This window comes from Bufo gargarizans, chromosome 8 (genome assembly GCF_014858855.1).
Source record: "Bufo gargarizans isolate SCDJY-AF-19 chromosome 8, ASM1485885v1, whole genome shotgun sequence".
Classification (NCBI taxonomy): domain Eukaryota; kingdom Metazoa; phylum Chordata; class Amphibia; order Anura; family Bufonidae; genus Bufo; species Bufo gargarizans.
The window spans coordinates 37289129-37303810 of NC_058087.1; the positions used below are offsets into that span (position 1 = coordinate 37289129).

Genomic DNA, 14682 nt, shown 5'->3' on the forward strand with positions numbered 1-14682 from the left:
TTTTAATAAATAAAAATGAAATATTTTGATTCAATTCATGCCATGAAGTACAATATGTGACGAGAAAATAATCTCAGAATGGCCTGAATAAGTAAAAGAGTTTTAAAGTTATCACCACATAAATTGACACGTCAGATTTGCAAAAATCAGTCTGGTCCTTAAGTTGAAAAATGACCCGGTCCTTAAGAGGTTAACAAACACCAGAGGATTTTAGGATTCCACTTGCCTGTTGATTGAGCCGCAAAATGTCTAGATCACGTAATGAATTTGGTGCTCTTTGCTTTATAAACCCGTCCAATATTTCTCTTCTCCATACATGCTGGTATATAAATGAATGGTACAAAACAACATTTTACTATTACTATTTTTTTATTTTATTTTTATTGTGTCACTGGATAACTACATAAGAACCTAGCTGAATATGAAAAAGAGCTCAAATGCACAAAAATCAAAAGTATGTATGTGAAATGCCTGGGGCAGAGGTTGGACTATGTACATATTTCAGATTAATTGATGAGAAGAGAAGTTTTACAGCCCACCACATGTATTGTGCCTACACAGACCTGTTACACCTTAGTATATACTACTACAGGTGCCTGGTTTCAAGAGGTTGTCCCATCTGGACATTTATGGTGTATCCAACAGAAGCAAAGTCCCAGAAGTGGGCCCCGCACCCATCTTGCGTACAGGGTCCTGTCTGCCTCTGCTGGGAATAGAGAGTTGGCTACACATGCACAGCTCTCTCTATTCACTTCTATGAGACTTCAGAGAATATCTGGGCAGGGGCACTTGCCTATTTTCAGAAGTCACTTACAAAAAAAAAAAAAAAAAAGCAAATGTTGCGCATGCGCAGCCACCTCTCTACAGTGCAAGATGGTTCCCCACTGTGGAGATAGGTGTGGAACCAGATGTGGAACCCACACCTATCAGACATTTAATGTCCAGGCGGCACAACCCTTTAAGATTCTGCCAATGAAAAGTATGAAAGTGCTGCCTCAGGGAACGGCATTAATGCAATACAGATCAGCGCTAGAGCTGAAATTTTAAGTCCAGAGGTTATAAGTTCTAGAAACATATCAATGTGGACTTTATTCAGAACTGGCAACACTGGAAACGGCTGAAGGTTTGATGCATGTACAACATTTTAGAACTTCCTTAATAACTCTTAAGTGCCTTATGCTTGGGCAAGTCTTTCCACTGTCCTCCTGTAGTCGGACACAAGCTCCTGGTAACTCTCCTCTAGCTGCTCGTGTTGTGTCTTCAGATCTATTTGATTCATCTGGTTGGTAAGCTCCTCAGGGTTTAAACATCGCCTCATCTTGGCCATCTCCCTCTGATTTTTCTACAAATTGAAGATAAATTCAGATCAGACCTGAAATCAATTAAAACCTATCACACTTCATGATGGATTGATTGGTCAGTATGCCATTATTTTGACTCTTCAAAATAATGGCAGAAAATAAATAAAATGTTATTAAAAAAATATATATATATATATATCACACTAGCAAACGTTTAACAAGCTAACAGGTTAAATGACAGTATCGAATCGAACAGGGCATTTAAGTATTGATATTTTGATATCTGATGCAACACTAGCGCAACAATTGTGCCCAGATACAGCTTCACACTGCCCTCCCTGCCGCCTGCTTCTAGGAGCTGGCAGGGGGAACCTATCAAAAGGAGGAGGTGAGAAGAGCAGTGTGAAGCTAAATCTCAGAGGTACACAGAGACTCTACAATGTGACATTTAGGACAGCAGATCTATGTCACTGATCCATCACTAGCTGCCCTTAGAAAAGAGCAAGTGTAGTGTGAGGAGACTCCTTTTCTTCTGTCTCTGAAGAGCCAGAGGAACAACAGGAAATCGCATCAGAAAGGAAGGAGATGTCAAAATGGCAGACGACCCATAAAAGTCCCTTAAATGGGCAGACACAAAGTATACACAAGAGCCTTTTTATATTGTTTGGTAATAGCCTATGCTGCACAACACAAGTTGGAGTGCTTCTTTAAGAATCGAAGCAATGACACAAGTGCCTAAAGAACAATCTCCTGATGTATAAACTTTTCTTTTAACGTGCTATTGAGACTCTGGACTATATCATATCATCTCAGTCAATGGCTCAGGACCTACAGTAAGGCTATGGCTACATGACGACATTTGTTGCGCAACATTTTTTGCAATGATAGTCAATGGTGTCGCGCTTGGATTTTTGTGCAACTGTCAGGTTGCAGTTACAGCATGTCGCAAGGCGACACCATTGACTATCATTACAAAAATTGTTGTGCAACATACACATCGCAATGTAGTTATACCCTTTTGTCGCGCAACTTATTATTGTGTAGCTGTACCCCAAGGCCCCTTTCACACGGGCGACTATTCCGCGCGGATGCGATGCGCGAGTTGAACGCATTGCACCCGCACTGAATACCGACCCATTCATTTCTATGGGGCTGTTCACATGGGCGGTGATTTTCACGCATCACTTCTGCATTGCGTGAAAATCGCAGCATGCTCTATATTCTGCGTTTTTCACGTAACGCAGGCCCCATTCATTTCTATGGGGTTGCGTGAAAATCGCAAGCATCCGCAAACAAGTGCGGATGCGGTGCGATTTTCACGCGCGGTTGCTAGGAGACGATCAGGATGGAGACCCGATCATTATTATTTTCCTTTATAACATGGTTATAAGGGAAAATAATAGCATTCTGAATACAGAATGCATAGTACAATAGCGCTGGAGGGGTTAAATTGTTTTTTAAAAGAATTTAACTCACCTTAGTCCACTTGCTCGCGTAGCCGGCATCTCCTTCTGTCTTCATCTTAGCTTTGTGTAGCAACAAGGACCTTTGGTGACGTCACAGTCATCACATGATCTTTTACCATGGTGATGGATCATGTGATGACCGAGTCACCAAAGGTCCTTGTTGCTACACAAAGCTAAGATGAAGACAGAAGGAGATGCCGGCTACACGAGCAAGTGGACTAAGGTGAGTTAAAATATTTTAAATTATTTTTTTTTAAGCCCTCCAGCGCTATTTTACTATGCATTCTGTATTCAGAATGCTATTATTTTCCCTTAATACAATCTACAGAATACCGATCCCAAGCCTGAACTTCTGTGAAGAAGTTCAGGTTTGGGTACCAAACATGCGCGATTTTTCTCACGCAAGTGCAAAACGCATGACAATGTGTTGCACTCACGCGGAAAAATCACGGGTGTTCCCGCAACGCACCCGCACATGTTTCCACAACGCCCGTCTGAAAGAGGCCTAAAGTTTTGCAATCGTCATACTACCAAACATTAAAAGCACTAACTACTGGTGCAGCAGAAATTACTATCACATGTGAGTAATTTGAGGACACAAACTGCAGCAATACCTTATACGGGCCAACAAGTCTCTTTTTGACTTCTAGTCTGTAAGCTCGGGATTTCTCAGGATCACTCATGTCAGTTGCACGGAGCCGAAGGATTTCATAAATGCGTCTTGCATGTTGCTAATAATTAAAACAAAATCAACATGAATGTTCCTTACTTTTGCCTTTAGCAGTGAGAAAAATGCAAATCATTAGAAAGACTAATACAAAAAAATTGACAGGGTCGAGGGTTGTTATATATGCCATAGGGTCCTACCAGGTGTACATGCACCCAGTATAAGTAGCCCCCTGAAATCACAATAGGTGGGAAGTAATACGCCCCATGCCCATCAAAGCAGGTTTAGTATAGCTAGACTATGAAAGCTATCTACTGTACAGCCCAAGTAAGGAAATGTAAAAGACGCCTCTGTATAAAGTATATTTTCAGTGTATTCCTTACATTTATACTGGAGCCGAAAGTTCATTCCTTTCCCACTACTGTTAATTTCATGAAAGACCAGATTCCCATGAAAACCAGATAATCATATAGAATAGTGTATGCAGTGTTCTTGGAAGTGAAAATGAAAAACATGTCATGATCTTAGGAATTTGTCGGAGTCAACAGCATATCGATGTAAAGGGTCATACGGTGTACAGTAAGTCATCGCAGCCGGCGCTTGTGTTAAACTAACCTTATTTATCTTGAGTTTCTGCTGAGCCTCTGTCACCATCTCTTGACTGAACCCTTCAAGAAGTTTCTCAGGAGAAAAGCATGGCAGATTTTGGCAAAGTTTAGCAAGAACGAAATCTCGGAGCCTGACAAAGTTCTCAGATGGATCTTCAGCTAAAAGAAGGCAGAAGACGACAGCTTTAGCTTTAGTTTTTTCCCCCCCCTTAATAAAAATATGCTATATACATCCGCCAATATACAAATATTTATACATACATATATATATATATATACACACACACACACACACACACACACACACACACAGTACAGACCAAAAGTTTGGACACACCTTCTCATTCAAAGAGTTTTCTTTATTTTCATGACTGAAAATTGTAGATTCACACTGAAGGCATCAAAACTATGAATTAACACACGTGGAATTATATACATAAACAAGTGTGAAACAACTGAAAATATGTCATATTCTAGGTTCTTCAAAGTAGCTACCTTTTGCTTTGATTACTGCTTTGCACGCTCTTGGCATTCTCTTGATGAGCTTCAAGAGGTAGTCACCTGAAATGGTCTTCCAACAGTCTTGAAGGAGTTCCCAGAGATGCTTAGCACTTGTTGGCCCTTTTGCCTTCACTCTGCGGTCCAGCTCACCCCAAACCATCTCGATTGGGTTCAGGTCCGGTGACTGTGGAGGCCAGGTCATCTGGCGCAGCACCCCATCACTCTCCTTCATGGTCAAATAGCCCTTACACAGCCTGGAGGTGTGTTGGGGTCATTGTCCTGTTGAAAAATAAATGATGGCCCAACTAAACGCAAACCGGATGGAATAGCATGCCGCTGCAAGATGCTGTGGTAGCCATGCTGGTTCAGTATGCCTTCAATTTTGAATAAATCCCCAACAGTGTCACCAGCAAAGCACCCCCACACCATCACACCTCCTCCTCCATGCTTCACGGTGGGAACCAGGCATGTAGAGTCCATCCGTTCATCTTTTCTGCGTCGCACAAAGACACGGTGGTTGGAACCAAAGATCTCAAATTTGGACTCATCAGACCAAAGCACAGATTTCCACTGGTCTAATGTCCATTCCTTGTGTTCTTTAGCCCAGACAAGTCTCTTCTGCTTGTTGCCTGTCCTTAGCAGTGGTTTCCTAGCAGATATTCTACCATGAAGGCCTGATTCACACAGTCTCCTCTTAACAGTTGTTCTAGAGATGTGTCTGCTGCTAGAACTCTGTGTGGCATTGACCTGGTCTCTAATCTGAGCTGCTGTTAACCTGTGATTTCTGAGGCTGGTGACTCGGATGAACTTATCCTCCGCAGCAGAGGTGACTCTTGGTCTTCCTTTCCTGGGGCGGTCCGCATGTGAGCCAGTTTCTTTGTAGCGCTTGATGGTTTTTGTGACTGCACTTGGGGACACTTTCAAAGTTTTCCCAATTTTTCGGACTGACTGACCTTCATTTCTTAAAGTAATGATGGCCACTCCTTTTTCTTTACTTAGCTGCTTTTTTCTTGCCATAATACAAATTCTAACAGTCTATTCAGTAGGACTATCAGCTGTGTATCCACCTGACTTCTCCACAACGCAACTGATGGTCCCAACCCCATTTATAAGGCAAGAAATCCCACTTATTAAACCTGACAGGGAACACCTGTGAAGTGAAGACCATTTCAGGTGACTACCTCTTGAAGCTCATCAAGAGAATGCCAAGAGTGTGCAAAGCAGTAATCAAAGCAAAAGGTGGCTACTTTGAAGAACCTAGAATATGACATTTTCAGTTGTTTCACACTTTTTTGTTATGTATATAATTCCACATGTGTTAATTCATAGTTTGGATGCCTTTAGTGTGAATCTACAATTTTCATAGTCATGAAAATAAAGAAAACTCTTTGAATGAGGTGTGTCCAAACTTTTGGTCTGTACTGTTATATATATATATATATATATATATATATATATATATATATAATAAATTAGGGGTGGGCGATATGGCCTAAAATCTATATTGCGATATAATTTTAAGCATGTGCGATATGCGATATATATTGCGATATATTGTTTTCTATATTGGGGGGGGTGTTTAAATTTTATTTATTTTTTACTTTTTATTTATTAACTATTGGCCTCCTTAAGGGCTAGAACCCTTGTCATATTCACCCTAATAGAGCTCTATTAGGGTGAATAGGACTTTACACTCTCCCTGCTGCCCTGTGCATAGTGCACACAACAGCAGGGAGCTGACCATGGCGGCAGCCTCTGATCTGCCCCCCTTCCCCAGCCTCTGATCTGCCCCCCTTCCCCAGCCTCTGATCTGCCCCCCCTTCCCCAGCCTCTGATCTGCCCCCCTTCCCCAGCCTCTGATCTGCCCCCCAGCCTCTGATCTTCTCCCCAGCCTCTGATCTTTTCCCCAGCCTCTGATCTTTTCCCCAGCCTCTGATCTGCCCCCCTTCCCCAGCCTCTGATCTGCCCCCCTTCCCCAGCCTCTGATCTGCCCCCCTTCCCCAGCCTCTGATCTGCCCCCCTTCCCCAGCCTCTGATCTGCCCCCCTTCCCCAGCCTCTGATCTGCCCCCCTTCCCCAGCCTCTGATCTGCCCCCCTTCCCCAGCCTCTGATCTGCCCCCCTTCCCCAGCCTCTGATCTGCCCCCCTTCCCCAGCCTCTGATCTGCCCCCCTTCCCCAGCCTCTGATCTGCCCCCCTTCCCCAGCCTCTGATCTGCCCCCTCTGGTAACGCAAACCCCCCCTCCCCAGTATTAATCATTGGTGGCAGTGGCCACAGGGTCCCCCTCCTCCCCCCCATCATTGGTGGCAGTTTGCAGTTCCGATCGGAGCCCCAGCAGTGTAATGCTGGGGCACCGATCGGTTACCATGGCAGCCAGGAGTCACGCTGCTGAAGTCCAGGCTGCCATGGTATGTTAGTGAGCAGAGAGCAGCGCATTATACTCACGTGCGCTGTGGCCGCCGGTCGCTCCTTCTTCTCATAGGTCTGTGCGGCGCATTGCTAATGCTGTAAGCATTAGCTATCCGCCGCACAGACAGAAGAAGGAGCGACCGCCGGCCACAGCGCACGTGAGTATAATGCGCTGCTCTCTGCTCACTAACATACCATGGCAGCTAGGACTACAGCAGCGTGACTCCTGGCTGCCATGGTAACCGATCGGAGCCCCAGCATTACACTGCTGGGGCTCCGATCGGAACTGCAAACTGCCACCAATGATGGGGTGGAGGAGGGGGACCCTGAGGGATATGGCCGGCACATTCATTGGTAGTGCAGTGGCCACAGTCCCTCCCCTCCTCCTCCTACTCTGTCCTCATTGGTGTTCAGCGGCAGCCGCGCACAGTGGGGAGGGAGAGACTCCCTCCTCCTCCCTCCGCTGTGCCGGCCGGCTCAGAACATGGTGCGCGCGATCATATCGCGGTCCGGCGATATGGCGAAAATCCATATCGTGGCCCAAATTCATATCGCATATCGCCTATATCGCCTATACCGCCCACCCCTATAATAAATACATTGACACTTGGCAGAAAAGTTCACCAAAAATTTGCAAGTGAATTTCTCAGCAAATCCATGGCAATTCTGCAGCAAAATCTGTTCAAATCTCAGCCACTATGCTGCTACAGGAGCGGCCACCACAGGGTACGGGGCCTCCGTTCTTGTGATCGGTGGGGGTCCCAGTGGTAGGACCTGCACTAATCTAATAGCTATCCCCTCTTATGTTGATAGGGGATAACTCTATATAATTTGAATACCCCTTTAAGGGCTGATTCACAGAACCATGTTTGGCCCAAAAAACACGGTCTATGTGTTGGCTAGCTCTCCCTGGTCGATCGTACAATAGAGCCGCGATCAGATATGAACTGACTGCATCAAACACTTTGATGATGTCAATTCAGGACAGGAGAGCCGTGCTCGGATTCGGGAGAAGCGACCGCGTTTTCCGGGCTGACCACGGCCATACAAAAGACTCCTTTTAGGGCTGAATCAACAGTTTGGACCATGCTAAACTGTTGGCAGCAGGGGAGTGCAGCACAGATATACCCATTGTGGAGCTTTAAACATCAGGAGTAGTGAGAATATAAGCTTTTATTCTGCTAGATTTTGCTCACTGGGTGCAATGGAGGAGGAGCTTCAATGTGAAGTGCGCTCTATATTAAGCTTCTTCACAGCCCCTCCATTCTGCTTTGAATGACAGCTATAGCACCCAATCAGGATAGCACTACACCTGTCACTCAGAGCAGAAGGGAAGAGCTTTAAAGCAGCTCAATGCAGGGAACATGTCACAGAAGCTCCACTTCCAGTGCACCTAAGGAGCAGAATCTGGCATAATAAAAGCTCATATTCTACTACTCACTCACTACTGATGATAAACACTCTATAAAAGGTATGTTTGTCCTTCTCTGCCCAGCCCCTACCTAGTGTTGTCAATGGTCAAAATTGCAGACAAGATTCCCTTTAATTACTTTGTTTTAGAATATTTGTGCTACACCAATTTTAATTCACCCCATTTATTAAAGGATGTCAGCCTCTATAAAAGAGGAATTGTACTGATAATATATTTTCACATACAATTGTGTTTTTTTTTTTATTCAATAAATAAAGCAATGAATTTACCAGTGGAGATTGGGACAAGAATGGACAGGGAAAATTTACACATTTACCTACATTATTAAGTAGCTTTGCAAAAAAAGGCTTTTTAAACCCAGGCATAAGGGCAGCTGCCTGGGAAAAACAGCCTGGCCACCATTATCCATAGTCATTAGCCACTCCATTGTACTGTAAAGCACATAACTACCCAGGATTGCAAAGAGGAGGAAACAAAAAGATTTAATTGTTCAGAGGACCCTCACCCTTTTCCTGCCAAAGCATCTAGCCACTGGCAGAATTATCAGCGCATAAACTGCAGGTCGGTCAATGAAAAGTTTAGTGCTGGAACCATTAAGCATTTTTTCCCAAAATGAATGTGATTATTGCCATGTTTTTTATGACTACACATACGAGATGCAAGACAAAGACACTGCAATGCCTAATAAAATGCATAATTAATACAAGCAAATTAATTCTAAGATTCATTTTCGGTCACAAATTCAGCCAATGCTGAATACAAAGACCTTCTGGAATCAACCCTGACGCTGAACGAAAATCACTGAAACCCTTTAAGGCGACTGGCCATGTTCATAGTCAGTATTTAGCATCAATATTTGTAAGCCAAAACCAGGAGTGGAACCTACAGAGAAAAAGTATAAGGGAAAGATCTGTACCCCTTCTGTGTTTTGGAGTCGGACCCACTCCCGGTTTTGGCTTTCAAAACACAGTTTATGATGAGATCATATTTGTTTTTCTTAATTTCTTAAATATATAATATGCATAAACAAGTGCATCATAAGAGAAAACAAAAACTACCCCAAACATCCCAGAGAAAAAAAAAAAGAAATCCAACAATTCTTACATTTATTTAACCAAAAAAGGTCAGTTTCTGACCTATTCTTTTTAGGGCCCATTCACACGACAATATGGTCACCATGCCAGTGTTGTGGTCCGCAAAACACAAGTGCTGGCCATGTGAACTCCGCAAACCCGGATGTGGACCCACTGACTTCAATGGGTCTGCGATTTGCAAGATACATGTCCTATCTTTTGCGGTGCGGAGGCACAGACCTGAAAGCCCACGAAAGGGCTTCTGAAAAACAGAAATGACTGTGTGCATTCCGTGATCGCATGTCTGTTCTGCAAAAAAATATAGAACGTGTCCTATTATTGTCCACATTTTGGACATGGATAGGACTGTTCTATTAGGGGCCGGCCGTTCCATAAAATGCTGAATGCACATGGCCGATATCTGTGTTTTGCAGATCTGCAATTTGCAGACCGCAAAACACCCAACAGTCGTGTACATGAGCCCTCAAAGGATATCCACAGGATGTGAAATAAATGTCTGATAGGTGTGGGTCTCGCCTCCGGGACCCACACCTATCTCTAGAATGCATGTCTCCCAACCCCATCCAACCTGATGCGGTGGCCAGAGGTGACCGGGATTACAGAAACAGCCGCGCTCGCTTAGCTACACTGCTTCCATTACTCTCATAGATGTAAAGAGGAGTTACGAAAACAGTGTCCCTAAACGGGCGCAGTTGTTTCCATAATCTCGGCCACCTCTGGAAGACTAGCTGCGGTGGGACGCGGTCGGCAGACAGGTGCGGGTTCCAGAAGTGGGACCTTGATCTATTTCATGTTTATGGCATACAATACCGATGGGCTATAAAATGTCTGACTTAGGAATACTCCTTAATATTGTGACAAATATTTATTTCTTTTCAATTTGTAAAAAAAAAAAAAAAAAAAAAAAAAAAAAATTTACTTTTTGGGCAAATTGTCAAGAAAAAAAAACTGGAAAGAGAAATCTGGGAACCTGAGCTGGACCGGCAAATAATAGTGTATGACATTGTAGAAAAACAGACATTAGGACATAAACAGGAAAAAATGTAAAGTCTCTACAGAAAGGATGTAGATCCTCAACATATGGCAACCACATGTCAACTCAAAAAAGAAAAATCTCAGCAAACACATCCGCTGCAAGTTGAAGTATCTGCATGCTTAACATTCCTCCAGATATACACACACATACATTATAATAAATATATATTACAGAGCTGTGACACAGTGTTCCACAATAAGATAGACAATGGGGAAAATGGCATCCAAGACAGTTACAAGGAGCAAACCCCTGCTGACCAAAAAGAACACAAACGGTCATCTGCCAAAAAGCATTTAGGTAACCACCAAGACTTTTGGACAATACTCTGTGGACTAATGAGTCAAAGGTGGAAGAATCTGGAAGACATACGTCTGGCATAAAGCTAATGCCACATTCCACCATAAGAAAGCCATGTCAAAGATGGTGGTGGTAATATGATGGGGCTGCTTTGCTTCTGTAAGACCTTTATTTCTTAAATCTTGAAGGAGAATGTCCACCCTTCAGTTTGTGACCATAAAGGGGTTACTGGGGACCCCGGCCGACCTAATATTGATGACCTATCCTAAGGATAGGTTCCCAGAAAACCCCTTTAAGCTCAAGCACAGTTCAGCTATGTAGCAAGGCACTGACTGATCCAAAGTACACAAGCAAGTCTGAAAAACTAAATAAATAAATAAATAAAATTTGGGAGTGGCCAAATCAAGGTCCTGATTTGAATCCCATTTGATATGCTGGTGCAAGACCTTAAAGGGGTTGTCCTACAAAAATAATCTACATATTTCAAACCACACTTGTAATTGCATATAATTAATGTAGTACAGCCATTGAGTAATTTCAATAAAATGCATCTGTATAGTGCCGCCTTGCCGTTTTTATTTTTTCCCCTCATCCCTCTGTCCATGTCGCTGAGGTGGACGCACATGCTCAGTTCCATCCTTCGACTGCCACCAGCCCTATCTCCTGTTAGAAGCTGGGGCAGAAAAGACATGCCCCACTGAGGAGTGATGACAAGAGAGCTGCACCAGAAAGGACATGTTCCCCCCCAAGCTGTCAGCTTGAAATAAATCCAGCAGAACAATTGAGGGCAATCAATGGGGAGCTTTCTGGACCCATGTGAGGTACAGGGTCATGTATTGTAACCTATGATGTCTGATTTTCAGATTTGACAATCATGGGATCAACCCCTTTAAACTGGCAGGTCATGCTCGAAAAGCCTCCAGTACAGCTGAAGGAAAATAGTTCTGCAAAAATAGTGGGTGAAAATTCCTCCACAGCGATGTAAAAGACCCATCAAAAAGGATTGATTGTAGCTGTTGCTGCTAAAGGTGGCACAACCAGTTATTACATTTAGGGGGCAATTACTTTTTCACGTGAGTGATATGGGTTTTGAATAAATATTTATAGTAAATGGAACGATCATTTAAAAGCTACATTTTGTGTTTATTCATATTGTCTTTATCTTTGATTTGAAACATTTAAATGTGACAAGTGAGGGAGCAAATACCTATTACAACACTATGTATATATTTTACTCACTTGTATAGCGCTGTATAGTTTGCTTGGAGGATTATTTTTTTTTGTATCAAGTTAGGGTACTTTCACACTAGTGGCAGGGGGCTCCGGCAGGCTGTTCCGGTGGGTGAACAGCTGTCGGATCCGTCCTGCTGCTAGTTCACGTGTGCCCCCCGTCTGCCACTGTGTCCCCAATGGCAATAATGGGGGCGGGGGCGGCGTTCCGACGGCAGCGCACGCCGAGAGGCAGCCGGACTAAAAAAGTACTGCATGTGGCCGCCTCTCGGCATGCACTGTCGTGTTGCCACCGGAACTCCGCCACCGCCCCCATTATAGTCAATGGAGACGGAGAGGCAGTCTGGGGGCACACGTGAACTAGCGGCAGGACGGATGAGACAGGCTGTTCACCCGCCGGAACAGCCTGCGGGAGAGTCCCCCGCCGCTAGTGTGAAACTAGCCTTACTCGATTTAATCGAGTAATCATTTCAGCCCTAATACACAAAAAAACCTCTTCTCATTATTACTTAGGCGCATGCAGAATCACATTTGCGCTATTTCTGCGTTTAAAATAGTTTATTTTCCGATTCTGGTAGAGAACTGTGCACTTTATCTACCATTCCTTGGGATAATGTTTGTCATAAAGGAATGTGTTCATCTATCAGTGATGAAGATGAAAGAAGAAAAAATAAAAGTTATACCGTTTTTTTTTTTTTTTTAAACGTACATATATAAAGCTACACATTTGTAGTCTGCATTTCCAAATACATGCAATCACCCCTTTTGGGCACACAGAAAATATGTAATAAACGCTTAAGTAGCACTTAAAATGTGCATAAAAATAGCTCATGCATGTTAATCACTTCAAAAATTCCACCTCTGCAACAAAAGCGAAAGCAGATTTGCAGAGTGTTTTCTTTCATGTTTTTCCAACCTACACTTACGAAGGTGCAAGGTGCAAGGTAAAGTATGGTGAAGCATGCGGCCACAGAGCGACATTCATGCAGACCTCTTTACAAAGGAAAGGATTCAAGAGCCCACACCGATTGTCCTGTTGGGGGGTGAGGGTCTGCGGGAGGGGGTAAGGGAAAGATAAGCAGGTGTTTCCAAAGAAACAAAACTAAGCTTTTCTCTTTCACCGCCACACAAAGCATTTTGCATATATTTTCATTTCGATATCCATATATCTTATAATCACAGAACAGATAAAACTATGTCGTCTATATCTGATTAGAGTTTTCTTTCCTAAGCAACCTGTACTTGGTTCTGTTCGTAGAAGAGCACGGTGCAAGCTGCTCTGGCACAATATCTCCGCTGTCTGGCAAGGATTTGCAAATTTGCAAAAGATTTAATGCAGTTTCTTGAAAGTAGAAAGGTCCGTCAATTAGATTGGTGCAGCCAATATTGGACACAACTCAAAGGCAGCATAAAATGCATTGAAAATTCACATGCATTACCGGCAGAATGGCAGCAGATCATGACAGGATCAGTGTCTAAATCCTGGACTACCGAAATGGGCCACACAGGGTGGCACTCAAGGGGTGCAATGTGGTCGAAAACAGTAGAGGCACATGAAAACTGTGGTTTTTAAAGTGATTAAGTGGATGCCAGTTTTTAGCAGTTTGATCCACACGCCACATGGCAGTTTGGGCAAATTTATCAAAACTGGCTTATTCTACACTGGTCTTGATATCCCCTGTGCTGCTGGAGGATGCAAATTATTTAGGACGAGGCACAGACCTTGTCGCAACTAATGTGTAAAATGTAAATCAGACATAATACAGTACATGACGATCTCTAACAAAGCTAGGACGAGCCCTGTACCTCACATAGAGCCAGAGATCTCCCCATTCATTGCTCTGCTAGATTTATATCGAGCTGGCAGTTCAAGGGGAGTGCCCTTTCTGCTGCAGCTCAGGGGGCGTGTCCTGCCCCCTCCCTATAATAGCTCAGGGTGCGTGTCCATTCTGCTGCAGCTCTCTCCCCATCACAGCTCAGGAGGCAGTTGAAGGATGAAACTGAGCATGTGCGGCCATCTCAGTGAGCAGGACAAAGAAATAAGAAAAAAAACAAACAGCAGGTGGCGCTATAGAGATACATTGTATTGAATAACGCAGTGGCTATGCAAAATCTTTTGAAAGAAAAGTATTCAGATCCAGGTGCTGGTCTGAAAACTGGAGAATATTTTTCGTGGGACAGACCCTTTTTAAGCACATCCTCCAGCAGTCGTTGCACCTAGAATGCCCACACCATGCCTCCTTTTCAGAAACCGGCAAGGACGGTATAAACATAACCTTTGACATATCAGTTTTCTGGATTATGAGGGTTGATAAATCTACCTTATGAAGTTTTGACAGTGAGAACTTAATCAAGTTAAGGCCCCTTTACACGACCCGATCTGACAATTGCCTGTTAGTCAGTGAAGGAGACCACTGCATTTACATGCAGCCATCTCCTCCACCGTATTGGGAGAAGCGATCACTAATGCCATTGCTTGTCCCCAGTCAGAATCACTGTTTGCCAGCGCCAATTATCGTATTACCGGATGAACAAGCGTTTCGCTCATTCATCAGGTAATCAGTGACAACCTTTACACAGGCAGATTATCACTCTTTAGCAATATTCTGCCTGAATATCGGGCAGTGTGAAGGACCCTTTAA

At 43.6% G+C, this 14682-nt stretch overlaps 1 protein-coding gene across 1 annotated transcript in view; it reads right to left on the reverse strand.

Annotated features, from left to right (window-relative positions):
* Positions 1-350: 350 nt before the first annotated feature.
* HAT1 (histone acetyltransferase 1) overlaps positions 351-14682 on the reverse strand; it is a 48959-nt gene continuing 34627 nt past the window's right edge. Inside the window, exons 9-11 of the mRNA XM_044304809.1 lie at positions 4050-4201; positions 3382-3498; positions 351-1342 (exon numbers count right to left, since the gene is read on the reverse strand). Coding sequence (XP_044160744.1) covers positions 1175-1342; positions 3382-3498; positions 4050-4201 — 437 coding nt within the window. The 3' untranslated portion in view covers positions 351-1174. The remainder of the gene's footprint in view (positions 1343-3381; positions 3499-4049; positions 4202-14682) is intronic.